The sequence below is a fragment of the Equus przewalskii genome, chromosome 9, assembly GCF_037783145.1.
Source record: "Equus przewalskii isolate Varuska chromosome 9, EquPr2, whole genome shotgun sequence".
NCBI classification, from domain to species: domain Eukaryota; kingdom Metazoa; phylum Chordata; class Mammalia; order Perissodactyla; family Equidae; genus Equus; species Equus przewalskii.
In genome coordinates, this window is record NC_091839.1 from 11,645,631 (window position 1) to 11,673,156 (window position 27,526).

Genomic DNA, 27,526 nt, shown 5'->3' on the forward strand with positions numbered 1-27,526 from the left:
AATCGCAAAAGCCACATATACGTGGAGATTAAACAACATGCTCCTGAACAATGGTTGGGTCAATGAAGAAATCAAAGGAGAAATCAAAAACTACCTGGAGATAAATGAAAATGGAAATACAACAGGGGAAAAGCTATGGCATAAAACAAAAGCAGTTCTAAGAGGGAAGTTTATGTCAATTCAGGCCAGCATAAACAAACAAGAAAAACCCCAAATAAACAATCTATCAGTGCACCAAAAGGAACTGGAAAAAGAACAAACAAAGCCCAAAATCAATAGAAGGAAGGAAATCATAAAAATAAGACCAAAAACAAATGAAATAGAGTCTTAAAAAAATAGAAAAAAATCAATGAAACTAAGACCTGTTTCTTTGAAAAGATAAAAAAATTGACAAACCCAGGGGCTGGCCCCGTGGCCGAGTGGTTAAGTTCGCGCGCTCTGCTGCAGGCGGCCCAGTGTTTCGTTAGTTCGAATCCTGGGCGCGGACATGGCACTGCTCATCAGACCACGCTGAGGCAGCATCCCACATGCTTGAAACGTGCATCCTTTGCCTCCTCACTTTGCCTCTTTCTCTGTGCTTATATCTATGTATTAAGTGGATCAACTATGTCTCCTGATCTTGGGGAAGGGGCCTTATGTAAGAGACAGCTTTTGAGGCTCTGCAGAGGATCCAGGCACCCAGACTATACAGAGTGAAAAGTTGCCTGAGGGCTTGCCATTGGGTGATGCCAGTTCTCAGGGCAGGCTGCCTTCCCTGGCTCAGCTGGATTAAATAGGTGCTCTAGTGTGTGTGGCAGACCCCTGGGCTAACAGGCCAGGAGAGGAACTCCAACAACATCTGCCAATGTCTGTGTCAGAACACCTGTAACAGGTGACAATGATGGCTGCTGCCAATGTCTCAGTCCCTGGAGAGGTCTCACCTCTCACTGAGATGTACCTGTAGCCTATGAAGTGAGCCTCCTTTCACCAAAGGACTGTGCACTTATCTTTCTGCTGATTTTAGGTTACTTTCCCAAACAGATGACTTTGTGCATGGGCCCTTTAAGAGCTGGCTTTTTCCTGCCTATGTCTGAAAACTTTTCTAGGGGTTTTCCCCATTGAAGTTGACTACCAGAAAGCCAGATATTATGAGACTCATCCTAGTTGTGCTGAGTCTGAAGGATGCTTATAGTAGTAACATTCCCCCACTCAGGTCCCCGTTCCTCCAGGGAAGGCTGCCTAACATAGGATTGCTCCTGGTTGGCTGTGAAGTTCCATGCCTTGTGAAGGTGGATTTTTTTCTCTCCAGAAAGGAATTTCTCTCTCTTCTGCCTCAGTCAAAACTGTCGCTTTTTTATTTTTTATTTTTTTTTATTTTTTTTAAGATTTTATTTTTTTCCTTTTTCTCCCCAAAGCCCCCCGGTACATAGTTGCATATTCTTTGTTGTGGGTCCTTCTAGTTTTGGCATGTGGGACGCTGCCTCAGCGTGGTTTGATGAGCAGTGCCATGTCCACGCCCAGGATTCGAACCAACGAAACACTGGGCCACCTGCAGCAGAGCGCGCGAACTTAACCACTCGGCCACGGGGCCAGCCCCAAAACTGTCGCTTTTTGCTGGGGTTCTTTTTATACAGTTTTCACACTTCTTTCTTGGGTAATTGTTGTACCTTGGCTTGGTCATGGCAGAAGGTAAGTTCAGAGTCCACCTATGCCACCATCTTGACACCAACCAGTACAGACATTGAGAAAATGGCAAACTGAGTTTTCCTTTATGTAGGTGAACTGCTGATGAGCCAGCAGAGAGCAAATAGGGCAGGGGGGTATGTTGCTATCAGGCATCTAGATGAGCTGTCAAAGAAGTATTTCTGGTTGTTTTGGGAAAACGCATAAATGGATGGTACTGAGACATAAAGTTGACAGGATCGTTTCTTAAGAATTTGCAAGACATAAATGTGGAGGCTGGGAAGGAGAAGCAGAGGCAGAGACACCGGGAGCAACAGAGGAATTGGTATAGAGGGCTGAGAAGAAAGACAGGAAGAAACAGAATGACACAGAGACACAGAGGAGACAGAGAGAGACATGGAGGGACCAAGAACAAGAGCGACATGCAGAGACAAAAGAGAGAGTCAAAGAGGCTCAAAGAGGCAGAAAGAAACAAAGGGAGAGAGGAATTGAGGGAGAGAAAATTAGAGAGACAGAAAGTCTCAGGAAAGGGTCTGCAGGGGCACAAGAGAAGATGGACAGATGAGACACAGAGAGAGAGGCTGCACTGACCTGACATTCCTGGGCTCACAGCTCACCCTCCCTCCGGTGGTGCCAAGCCTGGGGTACACTGACATCAACTAACAAGTGCAGAACAATTCCCTAAGACCAAAGGTTGGAGAGAAGAGATGAAGGGGGAGTGCCACATAAGGGACAGGGAGAGCAGAGCTTTTTAATTTGCACATGTGATTGATTGAACACCTGCTCTGAGCCACCCCTGCCCCCGAGACTGAACTCTACCAGCTCCCAGAGTCAGATCTGGGGCCTGAGTTGAGACCAACCACACAGCCCTGTAGCTGGATGGCCTGGGTCTGAGTCCCAGCCCGAGAGATGATAGCTGTGCAACCCTGGTCAAATGATATAGCCTCCCAATCGCCCATCTATGAAATGTGGATAATCAAAGCATTGGATATTCCTCACAGGGTTGTGGAAAGAATTAAATAACAATATGCGACATGCTTGGAATAGAGCCTGGCACCTGACACAGGCTAGTGAGTAGTAGCTGTTCTTAGTGCCATTTTCTTCACCGTTACTGAACAAAGGAGGACGGTCACAAAGAGCCGGGGCAGCAGCCAAATGCTCCTCAGGCCTTTGAGTCTGTGTCCAGTAACCTGCACCTCCTCCCCCTAGGAGCCCTCCAGGACCTCAACTTCTACAGCCACGCCATCACTGCAAACATCATCTGCTCCATTATCTTTGGAAAACCTGTCTCCTACAGAGATTCCCCAATTCCTGCTGCTCCTGGACTGGACCTACGAGTCTTTTGTGCTTGTCAGCTACTTCTCCAGCAATGTCAGGAAGAAGCTGAGGGACAGCGGGATAAGGAGGGCCTCCAGGATAGGGAAATGGGGGTGATTTGCTTATGAAGAAATGAGGTTAGTGCTGAAAGCTGGGCAGAGACAACAGGGAAAGACAAGGACACTGAGACCTGCAGGGAGGGGTAGATGGTAAGAAAGGGACTAAGAGACTAAAAGAAAGAAAGGGAAGTGATGGAGGTGGCAGGAATAGAGAGACTAAGGAATGAGGGCTTGGAAGAGAGGACAGAAGAGAAGACAGAGAAAACAGGACAAAGAGGGGCAGAGATGAAGAGATCCTGAGAGAGACAGTTGAAAAGACTGTGGTTGTGTGTGTGTCTGTGTGGATGTGTGAGACAGAGAGAAAATGAGTCAGACTTCAGGTTCTCTACTCTTCTGTCCCTGCTTCCGCTGAATCTTTGCCTGTGCCTTTGGTAAAGTCCCTCACTTGAAGAAATACGAGGATACATGAAAATAAAACACTGCGTTTCTTCATTGTCCCCACTTCTCCTCATTCTTTCTGTTTTTAAAAATTGCTCCCCAGACTATAAGGGAATATGCTCCTCTTTTAAAACAAAATAACAAAGTTTCTCTTTCTTGACCAATCTCGAAATACACCTTTTGTATATTAAGCTAAAAAAATTAAACTGAAGAACAGTATGCTTGGCTGTCTTTCTTCACCAGGTGAATGTCAGATTCACAGGTAGGATTGTTACAAAGTGGGAATGGGGCCCACAGTGAGTATTTGCAACAAGCCCAACAGGTGGTTTGCATTTCCTCTTCCCATAGAGAATCATGGAGAGAGAACACTCTGGAAGGATATCCACCAAAGAGGTAACAGTAGTTATCTATAGACGGAGCTACTAAGAAGGAATTTTATTTCGATAAGATTCTGCATTTTTGGAAATTATTTGCAGCAAGTTAGCTATTACACTTATCATGAGGAAAACAATACCAATATGCTTCACAGTAAATAAATACTCTGAAGTCATCAGACTCTTCCTGCGTAAACATCATGTTATCAATACTTGACACAGCAAGAGAGATGCAAGTGGTGAGGTGGAAGAGTCATAAAAAGGTTTGAGTAGAACAGATATATGGGCTGAGGTAGGCAAGCGAAGCCCAGAGAGATGATAAGAAGGCAAGACATACAGAGATAAGGAGAGATGGAATGGAAATGGAGAGGTGGGGCAGAGACCAAGAGAAAGACATCAGATTGAGAGAGGATGATGCAGAAAGAAAAAATGTGAGAATAACAGATCAAAGGAGACATGGAAGCAGTGAGCAAGGGACTCAGGTACAGAGAGAGAGACACACACACGCACACACACAGAGATAAGAGACATAAAGACAGAAACAGAGACAGAGACTCTCCCTTGGCAGTATCGTGGCATAGAAGGGCTGTCCCCCTGTGTGACCCAGCCCCAGGAGGACCTCATAACCCCTTCTCTCCTGCCTCTGCAGGTGTTCGAGCTTTTCTCTGACATGCTGAAGCACTGTCCTGGCACACAAAGGTAGGTCCACAAAAACCTGATGAAAATCAAAGCCTTCACTGTCCACATTGCGGAGGAGCACTGTGAAATGTTGGACCCCAGCAACCCCTGGGACTTCATTGATACCTACCTGCTCCACATGGACAGTGGGGTTTGGGAGAGGGAAGTTGGAGGGTATGGGAGGAATGAAAACACTGGGAGTGAGAAGAAGGGAGGGGAAAGGGTTAGAGAGTGAGGAAGAGGGGGAGGGCAGAACAGAGGATGAGGAGAGGAGATAAGAAAAGGACGGGAGATACTGGAGGGAACAGAGTGGGGAGATGAAGTATGGAAGAGAGGGAGAGAGAGATACAGGAAATACAGGAGAAGGGGCAAAAATACAGCAACAGGTGAAAAGACACACAGAGGCAGAAAGAGACTTGGAGAGGAAAAGAGACAAACACACCAAAGACCTGTTGAGAAAGATTGAAACACAGTCAGACAGAGTGAAGAGAGACAGAGACAGATCGAAATAGAGATATGTGGTTGTGCATGCAGAAGAGAGAGAAAAGTAAAATGAGCCAGTGGTTGGAGAGACCCAGAAACAGGTGGAGGGCATCCCAAAAGACATCTGGCCAGTGACACTCCAACCTCCCCTGACATTAGGCCTACTTCTCTGGACCCAGGAGAAGTCCGACCTGAACAGCGAGTTGCACCAGCAGAACCTCATCATCACTGTGCTCTCAGTCTACTTCACTGACACTGAGATCACCAGCATCACTCTGCACTATGGATTCCTGCTCATGCTCAAATACACTCACATCAAAAGTGGGTACACAGGAGACAGCCAATCGACGGGGGTCCTCTGACCCCTTTTAGTGCAGCAGAAGTGGGGCTAGAGTTCCTTAATCCATGAGAGAGGGTGCATTCCTCTCTTATACCTGGATCACTGCAGCTTTTGAAGGAGCCTCCAACTAGGCCAGCCCTGTTGGTGGATGGATGGATGAAGAATCTGTCAATCTGTTCTCCTACTGTTTTCTAAATGACTTACAGACTAACGCATCCATCCATCCATCCATCCATTCTTCTGTCTGTCCTTTTATTCATTAATTAACCTATATCCTCAAATTCTTTTGTCATTTATTTATCCAAAAACATACACTTATGTTCATTATTTGGATTAATTGATTTATCTGTTAATCCTTTGAAACAGTGATTGATTGAGTGAAATATTTGTCATTGATTCATTGGCCCATTCACTCATTCATGTATCCATTTGTGCTTCTATGAGCTAGGTTTCATTCCTTAGCTCTTCCATCAGTCAGTCTTTCAATTCATCCTTCATCCATATTTTCCATCATTTATCCATTTAATTCATTTGCTCATCCTTGATTTATCCATTGATCATTCAATCCATCCATACAATTATTTCTTTATTTACTCATTCCTTCACTACATTATTCAGTCAGTCATTCTTCCCTAAATCTGGCCATTCATCCATTCATGTGGTTTGTTGGTCTAAGGACTATTTATTACTTAATGATTCATTAATTCATCTATTCATTTATAAGTAAATGCATACATACATTCACTAATGTTCTTCTATTCATCAATCTTTCCATTCATGAATTGATCCATTGGTGAATTGATTGATTGCTGTGTTCATTTATTAATCTAGTTGGTCTTGGGTTAATCTAGTTGTCTGTTTCACTGTTGTATTCCTGAGGACCTCATACAGTGCCTCATCTGTCTTACATTCACAATAAATAGCAGTTCACCTTTTTACTCATCTTGGAGAATTTTGAAAGGGTCATAGCCTAGAGTTATGAATCTGAATTTCTATGGAAAAATGTGGCACATGTGGGTATGTGTGTGTCTGTTTACCTGTGCACGGGGATGCAGCATACATAACATTCATTAGATTCAATGGATGAGAATTCTTGTTTCTTCCTCCCACCCCGCTGACAGACAAAGCTGGTTGCTTTGAGGGTTATCAATAATCTAACACTTTGCTGTAGATATTTCCTGGCTCATTGGCCCATAGAACAGTGTCCCTGCTGAACACCTGTTTAAAATGAGGTCAACTGGTCCCACTCGTCTGTGCAGAGAGAATCCACAAAGAAATTGATCAGGAGATTGGCTCACACGACCCTGCAGCCTTCAAGGACCAATCCAAAATACCACACACTGAGACAATCATTCATGAGATTCAGAGATTCTCGAAACTTATCCCCATTGGCGTGCCCCACGTGGTCACCAAAGACACTCAATTCTGAGCATACATCACCCTCAAGGTGAGGCCAGCTGGGTTCCCACATCTGTCCTAGGTGGGCATCCTGGGTTCTCTTAATCACCAAGCTTGACCTCTTGTTGGTTTTATCACTAGAGCCCTCTTGTTCCATTTTTTTCTGGGGTGGAATGGGGAACGGAATAGCAATATCTTTTGATCTGGTGACCTTCCCTCATGGCACAGAAGAATAGCCCATCCTGAGCTTTGCTCTCCATGACCCACGTTACTTTGAAAAACCAGACGCCTTCAACCTTGACCACTTTCTGGATGCCAAAGGATCACTGAAGAAGAATGAAACTTTTACCCCCTTCTCCACAGACAAGCTGGAACCACACTGCCTTTCCCAGACACCAGAGTGCAGGTGCCATCCCATCCTTGAGGCAATCAACGAGAGGTGTTTATTTATTCAGCAGTGAGCATATGACACTTGCTTTACCTGTGTTAACCCACTACAATCCTAGAGGGGGTTTGAGAAGTGAGATCACCTCCCAGACACATGTTGATAAGTTGGATCCTGGGCAAGTGTTTTCACATCTCCGCATGTAAGTACAAAATATCTGTTCAGCATTACTCTCAGCCCAGTGCTCTATTGGAGTCCAAAGATAATACACAGGACAAGCAACATAAAGACACAGTTCCTGTCCCAGGAAATTTATGTTCCAGCAGGGGAGATGGACATTCACTGTGTGGTCACAAAATAGTGTCTAATTGAATGAATTAATGCTTGCAATGTGCTTAGAACTGGGTGGCACAAATTAAGTGCTTATGGGGCAATTATTACTATTATAATTAATCATACTTGTGATAAGTGTTCCTAAGGGGACCTTTGGAGCACAAAATAAGAATTACTGACTACTCTTGGTAGGTTGGTGAGGAAAAGCTTACCTGAAGCCCTGGCTTCTAAGCAAAGACCTCATGGGTGAGCATCAGTCAGCCACTGGAGAGTGTTCCAGACAGAGGCAGCAGCAAGGGCAAAACCTGAAGGCGGAGGCAGTGTGGAGCATTTGAAAAACTACAGATCAGTGAGCCTTCTTGAGGATTACAGGTGAGGATAAGGGTGAGGACCTCACCTGGAGGGCCTTGAAAGTTGGGTGGCATTTGGATTTCTCCTGCTGGCACTGGGGAACCAGAGAGGCTCGTGACATGCTCTGACATGTCTCTGTTTCCATTTTCCGAACTTAGGCCCCATCTAGAGAAAACCTCTAGCCCCAGGTTCCTTACCATTCAGTAGAAAGGAAGACCCAAGATCAAGTCCCTGTCTTGAGTTGTATCAATCACTTCAGCGACCCAGGACTTTGGTTCTGCACAGTGCAATGGCCTCCTCCCTCATTTCATCTTAAGTGAGAGTTGACGGCCATGTGGTTGGGGGGGTGGGTCAATTCCTCCATTCAATAACCCTGTCCTATGTTTAGAGAGAAGCAGAGAGACAGAGAAACAAGGACAGAGAGAGACAGAGAATAGAGGGAATGAGAAACAGAGAGAGGAACAAAGAGAGACACAGAGGGAGAAAGATACAGGGGAGGTATTGCTGGAAAGGGACAGAGAGTGAATGTGAGATGAGACAGGGAGGAGGGGAGAGAGAGAGAGAAGGAGAAGAAGGAAGAAGGAGGGGATAGAGAAGGAAGGAGGGAAGGGGAGAGGAAAAGGGAGAGACACAGATAAGAGAGAGGAAACAAAGAGAGTCACATAAGCAGAGAAGAAGAAATAGTACAAGAGAGAAAAGAGATCTTTAGAGGGTGATGTCAAATGAGAGCAAGAGAGAAGCAGAGCCAAACAGAGACATGGAGGAAAGTAAGAAGGGAGAATGCAGAAAAAAAGGAGACAAAGAGGAGAGAGACAGACAAACAGTGACTGACAGGAGGTATAGACAAACAAAAAGACTGAGGCTGGCTGCCATGGCCAGAAAGACAACCTGAGCCAAAAAGGTGTGAGAGACAAAGGGATACCAAAGCACATCCAAAGGACAGTCACAGGGATGAGGAGGATGGGGTGGGAGGGAGATAACACGTGTCAGGTTGTTCTGGAAAGAGCTGAGTTGCAGAACCAGTTAGAGGAGAAGGACCAGTCCGGAGTTCTGCCCAGAGTACCTCGAGGCACATGTCTCCTGACTTCTGGATGTGCCAGGAAGATGTGGACCCTTGCCCAGATAGCTTCACACAGGCACGATGTCTATCAACTTGAAATGTCTAGCAAATTCCCAGAAACTCATCCTTGACCTACCCTTCCAAGGTTGTCAGTTTGCGGATGAAGAATCGTGGAGGTAAAGGAGGAGGTTCTCAGTGTCTCTGCCTAAGTTTTGGGCTCCCTTTGTCCTCATTTCTCTCCAAGCTGGTTATTTATAATCTATTGGGAGGGGGTATCTCTACACCTCTGAGAATGTGATGGAAGCCATAGACTCCTAACTCAAGTGCCTCAGTCTCATTTACAACTTAATGTACAATTCAGAGATTTTTCAGAACTCTTGAAGTACATGGCTCTCAGTCTGAGACAAGAAGAAATCTCAGAGATAGACAAACATACGCAGCACCAGAGACACACCCTACAGAAACTCTCCACCTCACACACCCAGAAACAAACACAAAGCACTAACTACATTTATAGGATTCTAAATATGGGCCAGGATAGAATTCTATTTTAAGAAATTTTAAAAATATTAACTTGTTTAACCTCACAATAGCCCAACGAGATAGGTACCATTCTCCCCATATTAGACAAGAAGGACATTAGAAATGTTATGTAACAAATATGCACACACCTACATGTGGAGCAGACACAAACACACACACACACACATCTGACCAGAAGTGAGTCTTTAGATCCTGTGGGGAAACCAAACCCTTTGGAAATCTAATAGAAACTGCAAACGCTGTCAAGGAAAATTGTGCAAGGCACACTCACCCTAAAATTTGCCTCTTGGTCATCAGGGTTTGAGAACCCCCTAAAACTCCACTCTGAATTGCAGATTAAAGGTCAATGCCATGCAAATCTGTTGCAATGGACACAGATGTCTGGACTTTGGAATGTGACAGGTCAAAGAATGTGCACCTGCCCCATGCCCTCATTGGTGATCCTCTGTGCCCACAGGCAAGTGCATTTGTCTTGGTGAAGGCATTGCTCACACTGAATTATTCCTATTCTTCACCGCCATCCTCCAGAACTTCTCCCTGGCCAGCACCATGGCCCCTGAGGACATCAACTGCACTCCATGGGGCAGTCGTGTGGGCAAACTACTCCCAATGTACCAGACCAGCTTCCTGCCCCACCAAGGGGGCTGAGGGAAGGGGGTCAAAGGATGCCATGGTCATGAAGTATCCCCACCTCTGCAAAGAATGGCCCCTGACTCTCTCCATGTCTTCCCACCTCTGAGAGACCTACTGCAAGCCTGTATCCTTCCCCCTCCTTTGTTGCCACCTCTGTGGGAAAGTCCTTCCTGCAGTCTCACCTTCCATAATGCTGCAGCTCTTCTAAAGCCTCAAGTAGGTTTTGCCTTTCCTCTGTTAATAGAATTCCAGAAGTGATGTATATATAGAAATGGGGGCTAAAACAGGAAATTTGGCTCAGGATCCCTGCAGTTCCACCTCCCAGGCCACAGCTGACCCTGAGTGACTTCTCCCTTCCTCAGAACAACCACACCCTCCACTTGTCAACCCCTTGTGCTCCACAATCTGGGCATACATGACTGTGTTTGAATCCTCTTCCTCTTAGCCCCTGTGGTGGGTACAATGATCATGCCCACTTTACAGATGAGTAGAAAGAGACCAGGTAGTGACATCAGTTGCCCGAGGTCACATGGCTAGTGAGTGGAGGAGCATGATTCCCACTCTGTCTACGTGGCTCTAGAATTCAAACTCTTCAACATAGCTCTTTCTCCCTCCACATATATTTTTAAATTAGTGAAGTGAATTAACATAACATAAAATTAACAATTTTAAAGTTTGCAATTCAATGGGAGTTGATTCATTCAGGATGTTGTGCATCCACCACCACTATCTACTTCCAAATATTTTCATCACCCCAGGAGAAAACCCCACACCCATCAGCAGTTGCTCCTCATTTTCCCCTTCCTCTCGGCCTCTGGAAAACACATCTGCTTTCTATCTCTGTGGATTTGCCTATTCTGGAAATTTCCTATGAATGGAGTCACACAATGTGTGATCTTTTGTGTCTGGCCACTTTCACTCAGCCTGACATTTTCTAGGTTCATCTGCATTGTTGATGATAGTTGTAGACCATTGTTGTTGTCCCACATCCTCATTCTTACTGGCTTTCCCCTTCTTCCTTCTATGAAAGGGCCTCCTCAGCCCGTGGCCCCTGAGCTGTGTGACTCTAAACTGGTGATATGGATTCCCTCATATTCCCCTTCAAGTCCCCTGAGACTCAAATAAACATCCAAACCCTGACCTCTTGAGTCAGGTGGTGATTCAGGCCATTTTACATGTGACTCATTTATTGTCAGGTTACTAGAGATCTTTCCAGAAGAGGAGACCAAATCCTTCAACTCAATGCCAGGTCCATGAAGGCAAACTCATTGTGTTGTTCATTGCTGTACTCTCAGCACCTAGACAGTGTGTGACATATGACAGGTATTCAAAAATATTTGCTGAGGAATGAATGAATAAATAAATGAGCGGCTAAATCAGGTAAACCTCCAACTCACCCAACATGACTCTAGGCCTCCCTATCAGGCCATGTTTCCTTCTCCCTATCTCACTCTCCTATGATGCCCATAATAAATCCTTGTCCCCAAAGGACACAAGGTGCCCCAGTTCTGAATGCCAGCTACTGTCGATCACTCATGTTGCAATGCCCCCCACCCTTTGACAAAACCAGCTGAGAGCCACCCTTGCAGTGCAACTAGCCTAAACCCAGCCTCACAAGTTCCACAGTTGACAACTCCACCCTTCCTTGAGAGAGGTGCTCTCCATTCAGTGGCATTGCCCACGGAGATAACTCTGGCCAGCCAGGGACAATGGGAAGGAGGCCTTGGGATGCAATGAAGATGCTAAACTCCTGGTCTGTGTGGCACCTCCCACATTTAGCTTCTTGTTTCCTCTGGAGAGTTACCTGGAATCTGCCAAGGTACATTCCTGGCATACCTTGTCCCAGCAATCACAGAAATAAGACAACAAACAAGAGAGCAGCCTGCTTTTTAAGAGAGGTAGGAGGAGGAAAGACAGGCACAGAGACAACCATGGCGCTGATGGCCATCCTGCTTCTCATCATCCTCATTGGCCTCTTGCTACTCTGGAGCCAGCCCACTTCCCGGGGTCGCCTCCCTCCTGGACCTTGGCCTCTGCCCTTCCTGGGAAACATTTTGCATCTGGACCACAAGGACTTTCTCAAGTCCTTCCAGGCGGTGAGATGGGGAGGGCAAAGGGGTGGAGAGCAGGAGGGAGTTGGACAGGAAACAGCTCACAAGCAGAAAAGCATGTTGGGGTAAAACTCTGGGTGGGACTTGGCCGGCCAGCTTGGGGATTGTATTCATCCAGCAGCGACCTGGCCCGACTTACCCACTGGAGAAGCTTCTGGAATTCCTGTGGGAAAGAATGGAGGAAAGGCAGACTGGAGGGAGAAATTCTGATAGACTTGACACTTAGAGCTGTGGTCCTGTGGCAATTGGGAAGAAGAAGTACTATAACTCAGGTGAGGGGAGTCTCTGCAATTCTTAAAATCCAAAGCTGTGAGGGTTCTTGGAAAAGCCGAAAGAGAAGGATACTTGGGGTGAGGGAATGTGTGGGAGACGTGAAGGAGGCCACAGAGTTCAAGTCTCCATTCTTCCCTGATGGAGCTGCAGCCAGTGGGATTTAGGCTACCCTGGAAGGTGTGATCCAGGTGGGAGCGTTAAGACCTTTCTCTTGAGTTAGAGAGTGAGATCAGGACCTGCCCCCACAGCTGCGAGAGAAATACGGGGATGTCTTCACGATCTACCTGGGGACCCAGCCAGCCGTCATCCTGTGTGGGTACGAGGCAGTGAGAGAGGCCCTGGTGGATCAGGCTGAGGCTTTTTCTGGCCGAGGTCACGTTGCCATCCTCGACCCCATCTTGCAGGGAGCTGGTGAGTCAGGATGGAGGTGGGGATTGGAGAGAGGCTGAGAGAACACCCCACGCCTCCTCCCAACCTTCCTTACATACTGCACCAATCAGGTGTTGCCTTTGCCAATGGAAAGTCTTGGAAGACCCTTCGACGATTCTCTGTGGCCACCATGAAGGACTTTGGCATGGGGAAACGGAGCATGGAGGAACGAATCAAGGAGGAGTCTCAGTGTCTGGTGGAGGAGCTGCGGAAATCCCAAGGTGAGCCCAGGATGGGGTAGAAAGACAGAGGGGCAGGCAGAGTGTGAGCGAGATGGGGACAGAGATGAGGACAGAGAGAACATGACTGATGGAGAGAGAGCCAGGACACAGACAGGTAGATTCAGACACAGGTTCAGAGAAAGACAGAGAGAGAGAAAGAGTCTAAGAGGATGAGGATGAGAGAGAGAGACAGAGACTGGGAAGAAGAGAGGGAAAGGCAGAGAAAGCAGACAGAGAAACAGAGAAAAGAGATAGAGAGACAGAAAGGCAGAGGCAAACTGAAGACACTGACAAAGATTGATCCAGAAGCAGAAACTGCAAGGAAAAGACTTAAAAATATAAAAATAGAAATAGATTAGGGGAGACACGGAGGGTCAGTGAGGCAGGGAGGCAGGGAGCACGAAGAGATGGGGCATGAAAAGAGCAAGTACAGAGAAGCAGCTGAGCCTCCAAGAAAGAGTCAGAGACAAGACCAGAGAAAGACACAGGAAGACCAAGAAAGTCAGACCCGGACAGGGACAGAGAAAAACAAGAAGAGACACATAAAGAGGACTCTCAGAAAGAAAAATGAGGTGCAGAGACCCATTGAGAGCTGGGCTGGCCAAGAGACAGAGAAAGCCATCAACCAACAAAGCCAAGAGAGCACCGCCAGTGCAATATAAGGGTTAGGGCAATACAAGTGTTAGGGCAATACAAGGACCTACATGACAGACCTCTTGTCCCCAGGGTCCTATCTGGATCCCACCTTCCTCTTTAACTCTGTTACGGCCAACATCCTCTGTTCCATTATATTTGGTGAGCGCTTTAATTACCAGGACACCCAATTCTTACGGCTGCTAAATTTAATGAATGAAGTCCTCATCATCCTCAGCTCTTTCTACAGCCAGGTGAGGCCAAAGATTCCACAGTGGTCAGGAATTGGGGTGGGTGAACCCTGGGAAGGGATCAGATGCTATCTATCCTGAACACTGAAGCAAGAGGGCATCAGGAGGTTGCCTTTCTATGTACGTATGTCACACCCTACATCCTTTCAGGTGAGGCAATGTCAGATTGGGAGGAGGAATCAGACCTCTGACAAGGTTGGACTTTGAAAGAAACCTCAGCAGACATAAGAGTGATTGCGGCAGGGTGCAGCTGTTCCTGCCCCACTGTGTGTCTGGGTGTGTGGGTGTGTGTCTCCTCAGGTAGGAGTCGCATTCCTGAAATCCACGTGGAGAATGGTGCCCTTCAGAGGTTTCTACTGTGCAGTGCACAACGTCAACACCCAGAACAGAAGCCTAGAGCCTAGAACCGGTTCTGAGGCCTTCCCTGCTTCCCCGTAGGTGTTTGAATTCCTCTCTAGCATCTTGAAACACTTTCCTGGCCCACACACTCGCTTGTACAGAATCATTCAAGAAATGGAAAATTTTACCTCTGAGAACATCAAGAGGCACTGGAAAACGCTGGACCCCAGCAACCCAAGGGACCTCATTGATTCCTTCCTGCTCCGCATGGACAAGGCAAGGGTTGAATTGGATTAGGGATGGGTGGGAAAAAGAGTTATGGGCACACTACTGACATTGAGATAGTGTGTTTGAGTATGATGTATGTGTTGTTTAAATATTGAAATTCTTCCCTAGGGGTTAGTAAGAATGCCAATGACCCAACCCCACTTCCCCTCATTCCCTACTTAGCTCCCCAGGATCCCCTCCTGAAAAGTCTATTAAGAGGCAGCAGCTAAAGAGTTAAGGTCTGGCCCAGCAGGAGACCTCTGAGACCCTGTTCCCCCACCTCATTATTTTTTTTCTAATATTTTATTGAGGTCACATCGGTTTATAAGATTGTGTAAATTTCAGGTGTTCATTATATATTTCAGCTTCTGTATACACTGCATCATGTTCACCACCAAAAGTCTAGTTTCCATCATCACAATACATATGTGCCCCTTTATCCCTATCTCCTTCCCCCCACCCCCTTCCCCTTTGGTAACCACAAATCTGTTCTCATTATTTTAGTGTTTGTTGTTTGTTTTCCAGTGAAATCATATGGTATTGTTTTTGTGTTGTTTCTCTTAGCATAATAATCTCAAGGTCCAACTGCATTGCCAAAAATGGCACAATTTTATCTTTTTTAATGGCTGAGTAGTATTCCACTGTGTGTGTGCGTGTGTGTGTGTGTGGACTGCATCTTCTTTATCATCCATTGATGGATGCTTAGGTTGTTTCCAAGTCTTAGCTATTGTGAGTAATGCTGCAATGAAAATAAGGCACATATAACTTTTCAAATTAGGGTTCTCATGTTCTTTGGATAAATATTCAAAAGTAGAATGGCACGATCATATGGTATTTCTATTTTTAAATTTTTGAGAACTCTCCACACTGTTTTCCATAGTGGCTGCACCATCTTACATTCCCACCAGCAGTGTATGAGGGTTCTCTTTTCTCCACATCCTCTCCAACATTTGTTATCTTGTGTCTTGTTAATAATAGCCATTCTGACAGGTGTGAAGTGATATCTCATTGTACTTTTGATTTGCATTTCCCCAATAATGAGTGATGTTGAACATCTTTTCATGTGCCTATTGGCCATCTGTATATCTTCTTTGGAAGAATGTCTGTTCACATCCTCTGCCCATTTCTTGATCTGGCTGTTTGCTTTTTTTTGTTGAGTTCTACGAGTTCTTTATGTGTTTTGGAAATTAACTCCTTGTCGGATATATGATTTGCAAATAGTTTCTCCCAGTTGGTGGATTGTCTTTTTGTTTTGTTGGTGGTTCTATTTCCTTGTAGAAGCTTTTTAGTCTGATGTAGTCCCATTTGTTTATTTTTTCTTTTGTTTCCCCTGTCTGAGAAGCCCCTCCCATTCTGATTGGTCAGAGACCCAAGTCTGTTCTTATTGGTCAGAGCCCATGTCTGGTCTGCTGCTTTGGAGGCTCATGTCTGTTCTGACTGCTCTGGCAGGAGTCATACAGGTTGTTAAATATCTTCAATGTTACCTCTGGTTATACAACTGCAAGAGCCAATCAGGAGAGTAAAGACACCAAAGGACAGAGAAGATCATAAGAACAACAAAAAATCAATCCCTAACATTATTGAATGCTTCCATACATAATATCAAAACAACACCTTTTGATGAACTAAGGCACAGAGAGATTAAGTTCCTTGACCAAAGGCACACAGCTAGTAAATGATAGGGCCTGAGCTTGATTCCAGTCTTTTGGCTCCAGAGCCCACTCTTTTGCTACGTTGTTGGCCTTGAATAAAGAAAAAATGAAGCAGAGAAACAGAAAAACAGGCACAGAGTAACATGGGTGTGTGAGGGGAGATGCAAAGACCTAGAAACTAAAATGGATGCAAGGAGCGGCATCAAGGATTGTCCATTGCCTCCCCCAGGAATGCTCAGATCCTGAGACTGACTTCCACCACAAGAATCTCATCCACACCGTGCTCTCGTTGCTCTTCGCTGGCACGGAGACCTCCAGCTCCACACTCCGCTATGCGCTTCTTCTCCTTTTTAAGTACCCGGATGTCTTAGGTGAGCTGGGCTTATGGTGCATGGAGGCATGGACATTGGAGGCTCTCTGAGGCCTTGCTGGAAGGTCTTTTGGAGATAGGTGAAAACAGACGACTTCTGTCTTAATCAATATGAAAAATTAAAAACCCCACCCCGTAGGGGTTTGTAACTTATACTGAAGCCTTGCTGCCAACAAATCTCTTTGAATTTGACAAGGTACTTCATAGTTTACACAGTTTTTTTCATTCAATGAAGCAGTCTAAGGTTTAGAAGGTACTTTTGTACTTATGAAGTGTTTTGTAATTTGCAAAAACACTTGGGAGGTTGTAAGGTGCTTTATGGTTTACAGGGCATGCTCCAGGCACAAAGCATTATTATTCCCAAGGCATATTGCAGTCTACAAAAGGACGTGCTTCTTGACAGAATTTGGAGTATACTGCTGATTTACAGCTAAATAAAAAGCTGCTAGAAAGGTTCTCATGTGGATGGTCTGTAGATCAGACTTGGAGAAACTCTCATCTAATCAAACCCCTTTATTTTACACATAATGAATTTAGTCCCGGAGTGGAGAAATGACTTATCCAAGATCACATACCAAATCAGTGGGACAGAGGGACATGACCCCACTTCCAGCCACAACTCATTTTCAGTTTGTTTTTTTGAAAAAAAAATAGGTGCCTTAAGTGTTGAATGAATTTCCACCCGCCCATCCTTATGCAAGTGATTCCCTCTCATAACTAGAGTGGAAACAACAGACAAGACTTCCCACGAATCAAGCCACTGACTTTCTTTCTTGATACTTTCATTGAGAAGGAACAATTACCCAACATCTCAGTAAACCGTTGATGAGAACTTCCCCCCAGTCTGCAAGTCACTTTTTAGGTGACTTGGCTAAGCCCATTGTTATGGACATTCATTGATAACCCTCCTCTCACCCTCACCGTTCTTAGAGAAAGTCCAGGCAGAGATTGACAGAGTGATTGGCCCACATCGTCTCCCAGCCCTTGAAGATCAGGCAAAAATGCCTTATACAGATGCTGTGATCCATGAGATACAAAGATTTATTGACCTCATCCCCTTTGGTGTCCCCCACCTTGTCATCAAGGACACTGACTTCCGGGGATATCATCTCCCTAAGGTGAGACCAGCAGGGCCACAGAATCTTGGATGGAAGTGCTGACTGCCTGCAGTCTTTTGCTTCATATCTCTGGTTGTTGGATTGCAATGAGAATTTTTATTGCCAGATTTCTGTTGGACGAAGGGGCATTTTAGAAATACAGAGAAGAATTCTCCCTTTTGTCTGGCTTGTATTTTTCCTTTATTAGACGTTAGATTTCTGAAAAAAGTATATATACTTGTTGAAACTTGTAATACAATAGGGCATTATTTTCAAACTATTTTATCATCTCCCCTACCTTCCTCATTCTTGAGAAGGCATTCACAATTTGCCTTTTCTCCTTCCACACTTTCTTTGAATTATATGGACATATACCACATATGTATACCAATATCAGTTCATACTGTATCTATCACTTTGAAACTTGTGTGTAGTGTGCACATTTCCACCCCTTCCTGTCTTTATGCTCATACCAATACACTTTCAACCTATTTTTATTTTGTGATTGTATGTGTGTGGCTTTCCTTTTACAGTATAAGAGTATGCTGTCAATATATTTTCAGGTCAAGGCATAGAGTTCTAACTCATTGTCTCCATGGTCGCAAATGTTCCTGAGTATTGATGTACCTAGGAGTGATACTCATAATATCTAACCACCCAATGGGCACACCCATCTTATTAGATTCCTGTCCTTGTGCAGGAGTCGGGTCCTTGGAGGCCTCCACTGAGCCAGATGTGACCCTTTTACTTTATGGTTCATGGAGCAGTCCAAAGGATGTTTGGGAAGAAGAGTCAAGGTGCTCAGTGGAGATTCCTGGAGAGCTCAGGGCACAACCAATAACCAAATGGGGCAGAATAATTCCATTCACCATTTTATCAATTATTTTAACCATCAACTGTAGACCATACAGCGGATAAAGGTTATTGTCAACTGTGTATGTACCATCGTTGATTCAACTGCTCCTTGTTGATGGCCATTTGGGCCCCCTTGGCTTTGATGTCCTCTTAGGACACTACTGTGTATGTCATGCTGACCTCTGTCCTCCATGACCCACGCCACTTTGAGAAGCCAGATGTCTTCTACCCTGGTCACTTTCTGGATGCAGAGGGCAACTTCAGAAAGCACGAAGCCTTCATTCCTTTCTCCATGGGTAAGTCATGCCCTCCCATCTTATGAGAATGCCTGCTGACCTCCTGTCTGTGTGTGATTTTCTCCCTTTGTCCAACCCCAAACACTGGGTGAACACCTTTGAAAAAGATGAGGATTCTGAAGGAAAGAGAAAGTAAGACATCTACAGACACAGAGATATTGTGAGGGAGATGAGAGAGAGGAGGGATGATGGGGGAGAAAGATGGAGACGAAATCAGTGATGGAGATAATGTGACAGACAAAGACACACACATGCATGCACATGCACACACAAAGAACAGAAAAGAAAATAATTTATTATTGATCACTTGTATGTTCCAAGAATTGGGAAAAGCATGTTCAGCTTTTCTTTCAAAATAAAAGTAACTGTATAATTTTTCCATTTTTTATACAAATAAGGAAGTAAAGTTGAAAGTGACAATCACCTGCATTCACTACCAAAATCTTGTCTGTTAATGTTTCAGAAGATGTGCTTTCAAACTTTTTACTAAATATGTGGGCACACACCAAGGTAGGTGATGGATGGATGGATGGGTAGATAGATAGAGAAATACATACATACATATATACATACATACATAGATGATAGGTTGGTAGATAAAAGAAAGGGCAGAGGGAAGAAAGAGAACAGAAGGGAAGAGGAAAGAAGGAAAATTCAATGACTTATTTCTTATGAGCCAGTTGTTAAAATCCAAGCCCCAGACTAGAGTGTGGCCCAGAAGGCACTTAGGGCACAATAATTGGGGGAATTCTCACTCTTATGGTCCTGCAGTTGTCCTGATCCAATCACATACCAGATAATTCAACTTTTAGCAACTCACTTGAAATTTATCATACGCTATAATTTTAAATCTCCTTACATCTGTTTCTAGTATATTTATAATCTGATGTATTTTACAAAAGGTTCTTCTTTTTAAAAAATTCCAGCAGAATTTTGTGTTGAGAATTCTCAACTATCTTTTTGGCTCCTGACACATGATCAAATTGTTTTTCTCCTTTGACCTGTTAAAAAAAACTATAGTGGATGTCTTAGTGTTGAACCAGGCACTCTTTCGTAGAACTGGAGCAAGAGAGGCCCAGAGAGCAGGGGGCTTGCCCGAGGCCCCCTAGGAAGTCATGACATATGTTACTCAGGGCAGGTTGAGCTGTGATAAACAACCTGAACAATTAGGCAGCTTAAAGCCTAGAAGTGAATTTCATGCTCATGCAACATGCCCATCCCAGGACATCACAGTCCTGTAGAGATGGGGACTATCAGAGACTCTATCCTGACACAGGCAGAAGCAGGGTAAACAGCATGGCAGACATCCATCTAGCCCTCACTTGATTGGCCAAAGCAAGTTCCATCCAAGTTCAACATGGCAGAGATGTTAAATGCACCCAGGGATGTGCCCTGAATATTTGTGAACAATAGTGCACTTTACTACACTGGGTGGGGCATCCCTTTCCCACTGATGCTGCAGGTCCAAACTATGGCCCAGCCCAGGGGCAAGTTTGCTGCCCACTCTTGATTATGCCAGTGACACAAGCTTGTGCTAAGTCAACGGTGAACCCTGGGGGCTCCCTCGAGGTGGGACAATTTTGTGATGATGGATCCCATTTTGCAGGAAGATGAGTAGGGGTTATGAGAGGCAGAAACTTAAGGTCAAGGGTGGGTGGGGCAAGCTATTCAAAATGTTTATCAGGTGTGATGGGGCCACTGACCATTCATAACTGCCACTGGTGGTGGCGTTGGAACATAGTCTGGGAGGCTTACCCATTTGATGCTGATTGTGGACAGGTCTAGGGTCCAGGTGGATGGTCAAAGTGACCAGACAAGTGGGGGCACTCAGAAGCTTAGAACAGTGGCTGTGCATCACCCATTCAGAAGTAGTTCAGTATTTTAATGGCCAATCCAGATCCTGGTGCCCACCTACTGCATATCAGTCCAGGATGGGGGCCGCAGAGGTGTCAGCTCCCCTCTACCTCTCTCTCATGGCTCCTCATAACCAGGGCATGCTAGTCCAATGGTTTCACATTATCTCATGAATTGACTTAGTTGAGAATATACTTAACCAGAGACACAGAGAAAGAGAGATAACAGAAGAGAGACAAAAACAAGGACCGAGAGAGACAGTGTGAGTCACGGCAGGGGATAGGCTGAGAAGAGGTGGGACAGAGAGAAACAAACACAGACACACACATGTTGTTGGCATTGAGGACAAGAATAGGAGCAGAGTTACCTCACAGGTAAGTCTTGTAAATGAGCCTGCAAATGTCCTGGGTGAGTGGGGGTTCAACAAGCAAGTGCTCTCAGAGGGTTCCCCCCAGTGACACACATGTCCCTTATGTCTTCAGGAAAACGTCTCTGTCTGGGTGAGGGCTTGGCTCGCTCCCAGCTCTTCCTCATCTTGACCTCGATGCTGCAGAACTTCTCCTTGGGCTCTCCTCAGGCCCCAGAAGACATTGACTTCACACCCAGGATAAATGGGTTGACAAAGCTGCCCTCTGTGTTCCAGCTGTCCTTCCTTCCCCGCCAGGGAGGGGGACAAGGGATGCAGACCCCCTCAGAATCTTTGCATCCAGCCCCCACCTCTGCCCACAATGAATTTGTGGAGGTCTCCTGACTCCTCCCTGTTCACTCTCCCCAGTGGAAAGTACTTTCTGTAGTCTTTCCTTCATCCAGCCTGTTGTAGTCACCATTTATCCCAGACGGCCTGCACTGTTGATGGAGAGTAAAATCTCAGGGTTTCAGGGTCAAGAAATACTCAATAACTTACCACCATCCCTAGCAGACTTAGGGAAACTGAGGCCGAAAGGAAGGAAAGGTTTCCATCCAAGATTACCGAGGACAGCAGCAACAGGTGTCCCTTGTCCACATCTACACCCCCCACCCCCACCCTCCTGTTACCTACTTGAGTTGAAAAGACCAGTTCAGCGCACAACTTATGTGCTGTGTGACTCAAAAATATCTTCCTTACCTCTCTGATTTTATCCTCTAAAATCAGCGAGATCAAAATAAAGTTCTACCATTTCTAGGCAAAACGGCTATCTGTGCTGCCTTGCTATTATCATTTCCTTTTGGAAGTGAAATTCACAGAACATAAAATTAACTCTTAACCATGTTAAAGTGTCCAATTCAATGGCGTTTAGTACAAACACAATGGTGTGCAACCACCATCTTTATCTTTTCCTAAATATTTTCATCATCCCAAAAGGAAGCTCTGTACCTATTAGGAAGTCAGGAGGCAAGGTGGTAGGAGGGAAAGGACTATATTACAGTTTGCTAGCAAGAGGGAAGATGGCCGACTCGTCTCAGAAAGAACCATCTCACCGAACAAAGAAGACAAGCCAGTTATATACAGGCTATTCTCCAGGTTGGGGAGGCTGCTGGTCTCTGTGTGGGGGCAGACATCTGATCCCAGCTCCTGATACTGCATTGTCTTACTGGATATGCATCAGAGAGTGGAGCGATGTCCTATACCCTGATCTTTCAGTTGTCATTGATGATGGCTATCAGCATAGGCTCTCTGCCTGGGGGTCATCACATTCCTAAGAACTCAAAAGAACAAAGTTATCACCTTAATTCAGCTGGCATGGGCCACAAAATCTACGGAGCATGTGAAACCAGCAAACAGTCATTGATGATTAAGTATCTAGGTGCTAAAGTTTTCCCTTTTTGCAATTACTGATTATAGTTTTTAGCTCTTTAACCCACCCATTGTTAACTGTGCTGCTTAGGCAATATGCTACCTGACTCTCACTAGGCTCCTATAGATAACATCTCCCTGGAACCTGGGTCACCATGGTAATGGGTATGTGAAGTGTGTTTCAGGAATCAGAACTCCTTGTCCACTTCAGGCCAGATGAGACCACCAACTCATCAACTAGGCCTGTGTGGATGTCCGATAGGTGACCTTTTGACGTCAAGAGGCTAAATTCTCCACCCTCAGATCATGCTAATGCTGCCATTTTGTGAATGTGGGTCCCATGAAGAGGCATTATCTGGCTATGATTGCACATGTCGTCAATTACTAACCTCTCCTCACCTCCAATCACCTCTCTCCACATTTCAGACCACCTTGCCTCCTATCCCATAAATATCCCTGAGTCCCTATTTTCAGGGACGTGAATTTGAGACTCTTGCTCTTCCTTGCTCACATGGCTGCCTTGTGATTAAACCCTCTCTCTGTTGCAATCTTGTCCTCTCGGTGTTTGGCTTTCTGAGCAGTGGGCAAAAACAAACCTGGTTCAGTAACACATGTCTGGGCTAGTTAATCAGAGGTCATTTAAAGTTACAATGTGGTTTCCTAACTACAATATGGCTTCTCTTATGTCAACCTTGTGTTGAGTCAGTATCATTTTCACATGACTGCAGAGCTATCCATGCCATATTTTGGTTACTGTTAAGTTTTGTTTGGCATGATTTCTCTGTTCCAGGATGAAAGTGCTCATGTACTTAAGACCCATAACTAGGAGTAAATCAAACAAATCCATGTCACATTGTGTGAAACCTCCCACAGTTCTTGTTGTAGAATCCAATTTCTTTTGTTTAGTGACAAATTGTTGGGATAAATGAATAGTTTGAGCAACAGAAAAGGAATAACCATGTCCTGTACCATTAATAGCGTTGGCTATTGGCCAGGTTTCAGGATCATAGTTAGTAATATCAGATGAACTGTGAACATTGGAAGTCTACCTCTCTGCCACAATAAATTGTTTTAGAGCATTGCAAAGGGAGAAACCCACCAAGGTAACCCATATGTATTAGAAAGGGGAAGTAGGCCACATATTCAACAATTGGACTGATTAATATGTGAAGCAAAGGAATGAGCCCATTGTAAAAAGACATTGCCATCAGAGGTCCATGCAGTAAACAACCATAGGATCAGAAAAACTTTAAATGACATTCTGGTCACTAATTAAAAGATTTTGTGCTTAACCTATGCTGAGGGAAAGAGGTCAGACACAAAAGATCACACGTTGTGTGATTCCATTCATTTGAAATTTCCAGAATTTGCAAATCAAAAGAGAAAGATAGCAGACTGGTGTTTATCAGGGGCTGAGGGGAAGGGAGAATGGGAAATGACTGCTAATGGGTACAAGGTTTTCTCCTAGGTGATGAAAGTGTTTGAAACTAGATAGTGGTGATGGATGCACAACACTGTGAATGAACTAAATGACACTAAATCATACACCTTAAAATGGTTAATTCTATGTTATGTGAATTTCATCTTAATTTTAAAATATATGTTGAGGAAGAAGGAGCAATCGTTACTGCCTACAAACATAGGTTCTTTATCCACCACACAAGAGGGCCAAATGAAAACTAGAATGCCAGCCTAATGGCAAGGAAGTGGTTTTTATTTCTGGTGATATCAGCCGGGAGACGAGAGTGAACCCTCAAATTTGTTTTGTTTCATCTCATCTCCCCAAAAGAGAGGAGGCAAGGGGTTTTATTTCATTTAGTCCTTTTTCTGGGGTTTTGTCCTGTTCCCTTGCTTGGAAATTATTCCTTTGTCTCCTCATTATGCTCTTTCTCTGTGCTTATTTCTAGGTTTTAGGTGAGTTGGCTATGTCTCCTGATCTTGGAGAAGTGGCCTTATGTATGAGATGCTTTATGAGGCCAAGCAATGTGCTTCCCTCTCGTCACCAGTCCATGAGAACGAGGAGTGACCCCTTTGTGGGCTATTTGTGTCCTTCCGCTGTGGCAGGGTTGCTCCCATTGCAGGTACCCAGGGAGTCTAGTCTTTCCTTCCCTGGCCTGCTGTTTGTAAATCCAGTTTGGGGAACCTCAGCACCATTGGCTACAAAGCCTATCAGCACACTCCTATTGCAGTTTTCCTGTTAATTGGGTTGATACCCAGTGTAGCTCGTTGCTAGGCTCAGGGGCTTACAGTTGCTATAGGCCTCAGGCCTACAAGGCTGTTGTCGGTTCTCTTAGGAGTGCAGCTGAGTGGGGCTGGCCCTAAGCAGGGAGCACTCAATTGTTTTAGGCTTTGGAATGTGGGGCTGATCCTTTTTATGGCTATTTGTGAAGCACAGTCTTCTGCCACTGATAAGCCTCACCCCGCACAGGAACACACACACCGTCAACACAGTCCTGGTCCATGCAAACTTCTCAACCCCCTGTAGTGTACCCTGATGCCACACTGTAGAGGCCCCCACCTCTCCACCAATGGCCCCCACAGTTCAACTGGTCCTCACATGGGCCCTGCCCCACAGACGCAGATACCCTGAGGCAAGGGGTTTTAAAGGTTTGTGAGGAATGTGGCTGCTTGTAGAGAGGGAGGAGAGTCAGTGCCTTTGCTGGTTGGAGTTTTCCCACCAGCCTACATTCAGCCTAAAGATGTTGTTTGCAGGGAGGAGGGAGAGATGATAAGGAAATTTGCAGGCAGGTGACCTTGGTTGTTTGTTTCCATGGCAGATAGTGTATTCTTGAGCAGAAGTCAGGGAGTAAGCAGGGAAAGAGTGCTTTGGTTTTAACCCCATATATGCGGGGTGTGATGTAGGGGAACTGATATCAGGACCAGTATCACTATAGTGAAGAGTTTGAGTTCTAGTGCCAGCCAGACAGAGTGTGAATCATGCTCCTCCTCTTAGTAGCCATGTGACCTCAGACAGCTGATTCCACTGACTAGCCCCTGTTTATGCCATAGGACATGACTATTGTACCCACCACACTAGGCTAATGGGAGGAGGATTCAAGCAGGATCATATATGCACAGATCGTGGAGAACAAGGAGGTGAAAAGTGGAGGCTGTGGCTCTTCTGAGGAAAGTGGAAGTCTCTCGGGGTGAGCTGTGACCTGGGAGGTGGAACTGCAGAGATCCTGAGCCGGGTTTCCCCTTTAGCCCTCACTTCCATAGGAATAACACTTCTGGAATTCTCTTAACAAAGGAAAGGAAAACATCCCCTGAGTCCTTAAAAGCTGTAGCATGATAGAAAGAGGTAAGACCACAGAAAGGACTTTTCCACAGAGGCAGCAACCAAGGAAGAGGAAGGGTATAGTCTTGCAATGGGACCCTCAGAGGTGAGATGACATGGAGAGAGTGAGGGGCCATTCTCTGCCCCTCCACAGTCTTGGAAAGAAGTGAGGGAAGAGGGAGTGACACTGAAAGCCTCCTCCTTTATCTCCATGGTTCTTCATCTGCAATCTGACAGCCTTGGAAGGTCATGTAAAGAACAAGTTTCCAGGAATTTGCTAAACCTTTCAAGTTGATAGACGTTGTGCCTGTGTGGAGATATCTGAGGAAGGGTCCACATCTTTCTGGAGCATCCAGAAGTTAGGAGACATGAGCTTAGAGATACTGGGGGCAGGGCTGGTTCTTCTCCTGTAACTGATTCTGTAACCCAGCTCTTTCTAGAACAGCATGATGCCTGTTATCTCCCTCCCACCCCAACCCCCCCATCCCTGGGGCTGTCCATTTAGACAAACTTTGGCATCTCTTTTTGGCATCTCTAACACCATTTTTGTTCAGCTTGTCTTTCTGCCCGTGGTGATCAGACTCAGTTTTTTTCTCTGTCTATATCTCCTGTCAGGCACTGTTTCTCTGTCTCTCTTCTCTGTATCTTCTTTTTCTGATTTCTTCCATCTTGTTTACCTCTCTGTCTCTATTTGAATCTGAATCTGAATGCAACTCTCTAGCTCTCGTTTTTCATCTCCCTCTAAAGATCCCTTTTCTCTCTTTTGCTATGTTTTCTCCACTTAAACCATTCTCTTTTTCTCTCTTTCTCTTTTCTGTTTCTCTCCTTCTTCTTCCCCGTTCTCTCCTCCTGTCTCCCCTCCTCCTTCCTCCTTTTTCTCCCTCTCCCCTCCTCCCTCTATTGTCTCACGTTCACTCTATGTCTCTTTCCACCACTATCTCCCCTGTCTCTATCTCCCTCTGTCTCTCTTTATCTTTCTTTCTGTTTTTCACTCACCCTATACTTCTCTCACTCTCTGTCCTTATTTATACACCTCTCTGCCTCTCTCTAAATATAGGACAGGACTACTGAATGAAGGAATTGACCCTCACCCCGTCACAAGGCCCCCAAATCTCACGTAAGATTAAAAGAAGGGTGAGGCCATCTCACTGGGTAGAGGCAGGGCCCTGGGTCACTGAAGTCACTGATGGAACTCAAGATTAGGGACTTGATTCTCAGGTCTTCCTTTCTACCAAATGTTGAGGACTCTGGGGCTAGAGGTTTTCTCTGAATGGAGCCAAAAAGTGGGGAACGGAGTTAGAGACACATCAGAGTATGTCAAGACCCTACTTGGCTCCCCAGTGCCAGGCAGGTTAAATCCAAACTCCCCCCAATTTTCAAGGCCCTCCAGCAGAGGTCACCACCCTTGTCCCCTTCTGGAATCCACACCCCAGGCTTCCTGGGATCTTCCAGTTCCTCAGTGCACCATGCTGTATCGACCTTCAGGCTCTGCCCTTGCTGTTCCTTCTGCTTTGAAACAGTCTTCCCAGTGGCCAGTTGATGCTCATGATGTCTTAGCTTAGAATCCAATGTTTCAGGTAAGCTTTTCCCCACCAACATACCAACAGTTGTCAGTACTTCCTATTTTGTGTTCCCAAAGTCCTCGTTAGAGCACTTATCACAATTATGATTACTTATAATAATAATAACTGCCCCTTTGACACTTACTTTCTGTCAAGCCATTCTAAGCACATTGCAAGCATTAATTCATTCAATTAGATGTTACTTTGTAAC

At 45.3% G+C, this 27,526-nt stretch overlaps 1 protein-coding gene and 2 pseudogenes across 1 annotated transcript; 2 read left to right on the plus strand and 1 right to left on the minus strand.

Moving 5' to 3' along the window:
• LOC103562356 (cytochrome P450 2B11-like) overlaps positions 1-27,526 on the minus strand; it is a 47,358-nt pseudogene that overhangs the window by 12,468 nt on the left and 7,364 nt on the right.
• LOC139073666 (cytochrome P450 2B11-like) lies at positions 1,659-10,185 on the plus strand (annotated as a pseudogene).
• On the plus strand, positions 11,945-21,871 carry LOC103562353 (cytochrome P450 2B4-like). Its single transcript, XM_008537383.2, has 9 exons — positions 11,945-12,150; positions 12,687-12,849; positions 12,939-13,088; positions 13,815-13,975; positions 14,411-14,587; positions 16,460-16,601; positions 17,531-17,718; positions 18,707-18,848; positions 21,185-21,871. Exons 1-9 carry the CDS (start codon positions 11,986-11,988, stop codon positions 21,451-21,453), a joined length of 1,557 nt encoding a protein of 518 aa, XP_008535605.2. The 5' UTR covers positions 11,945-11,985; the 3' UTR covers positions 21,454-21,871.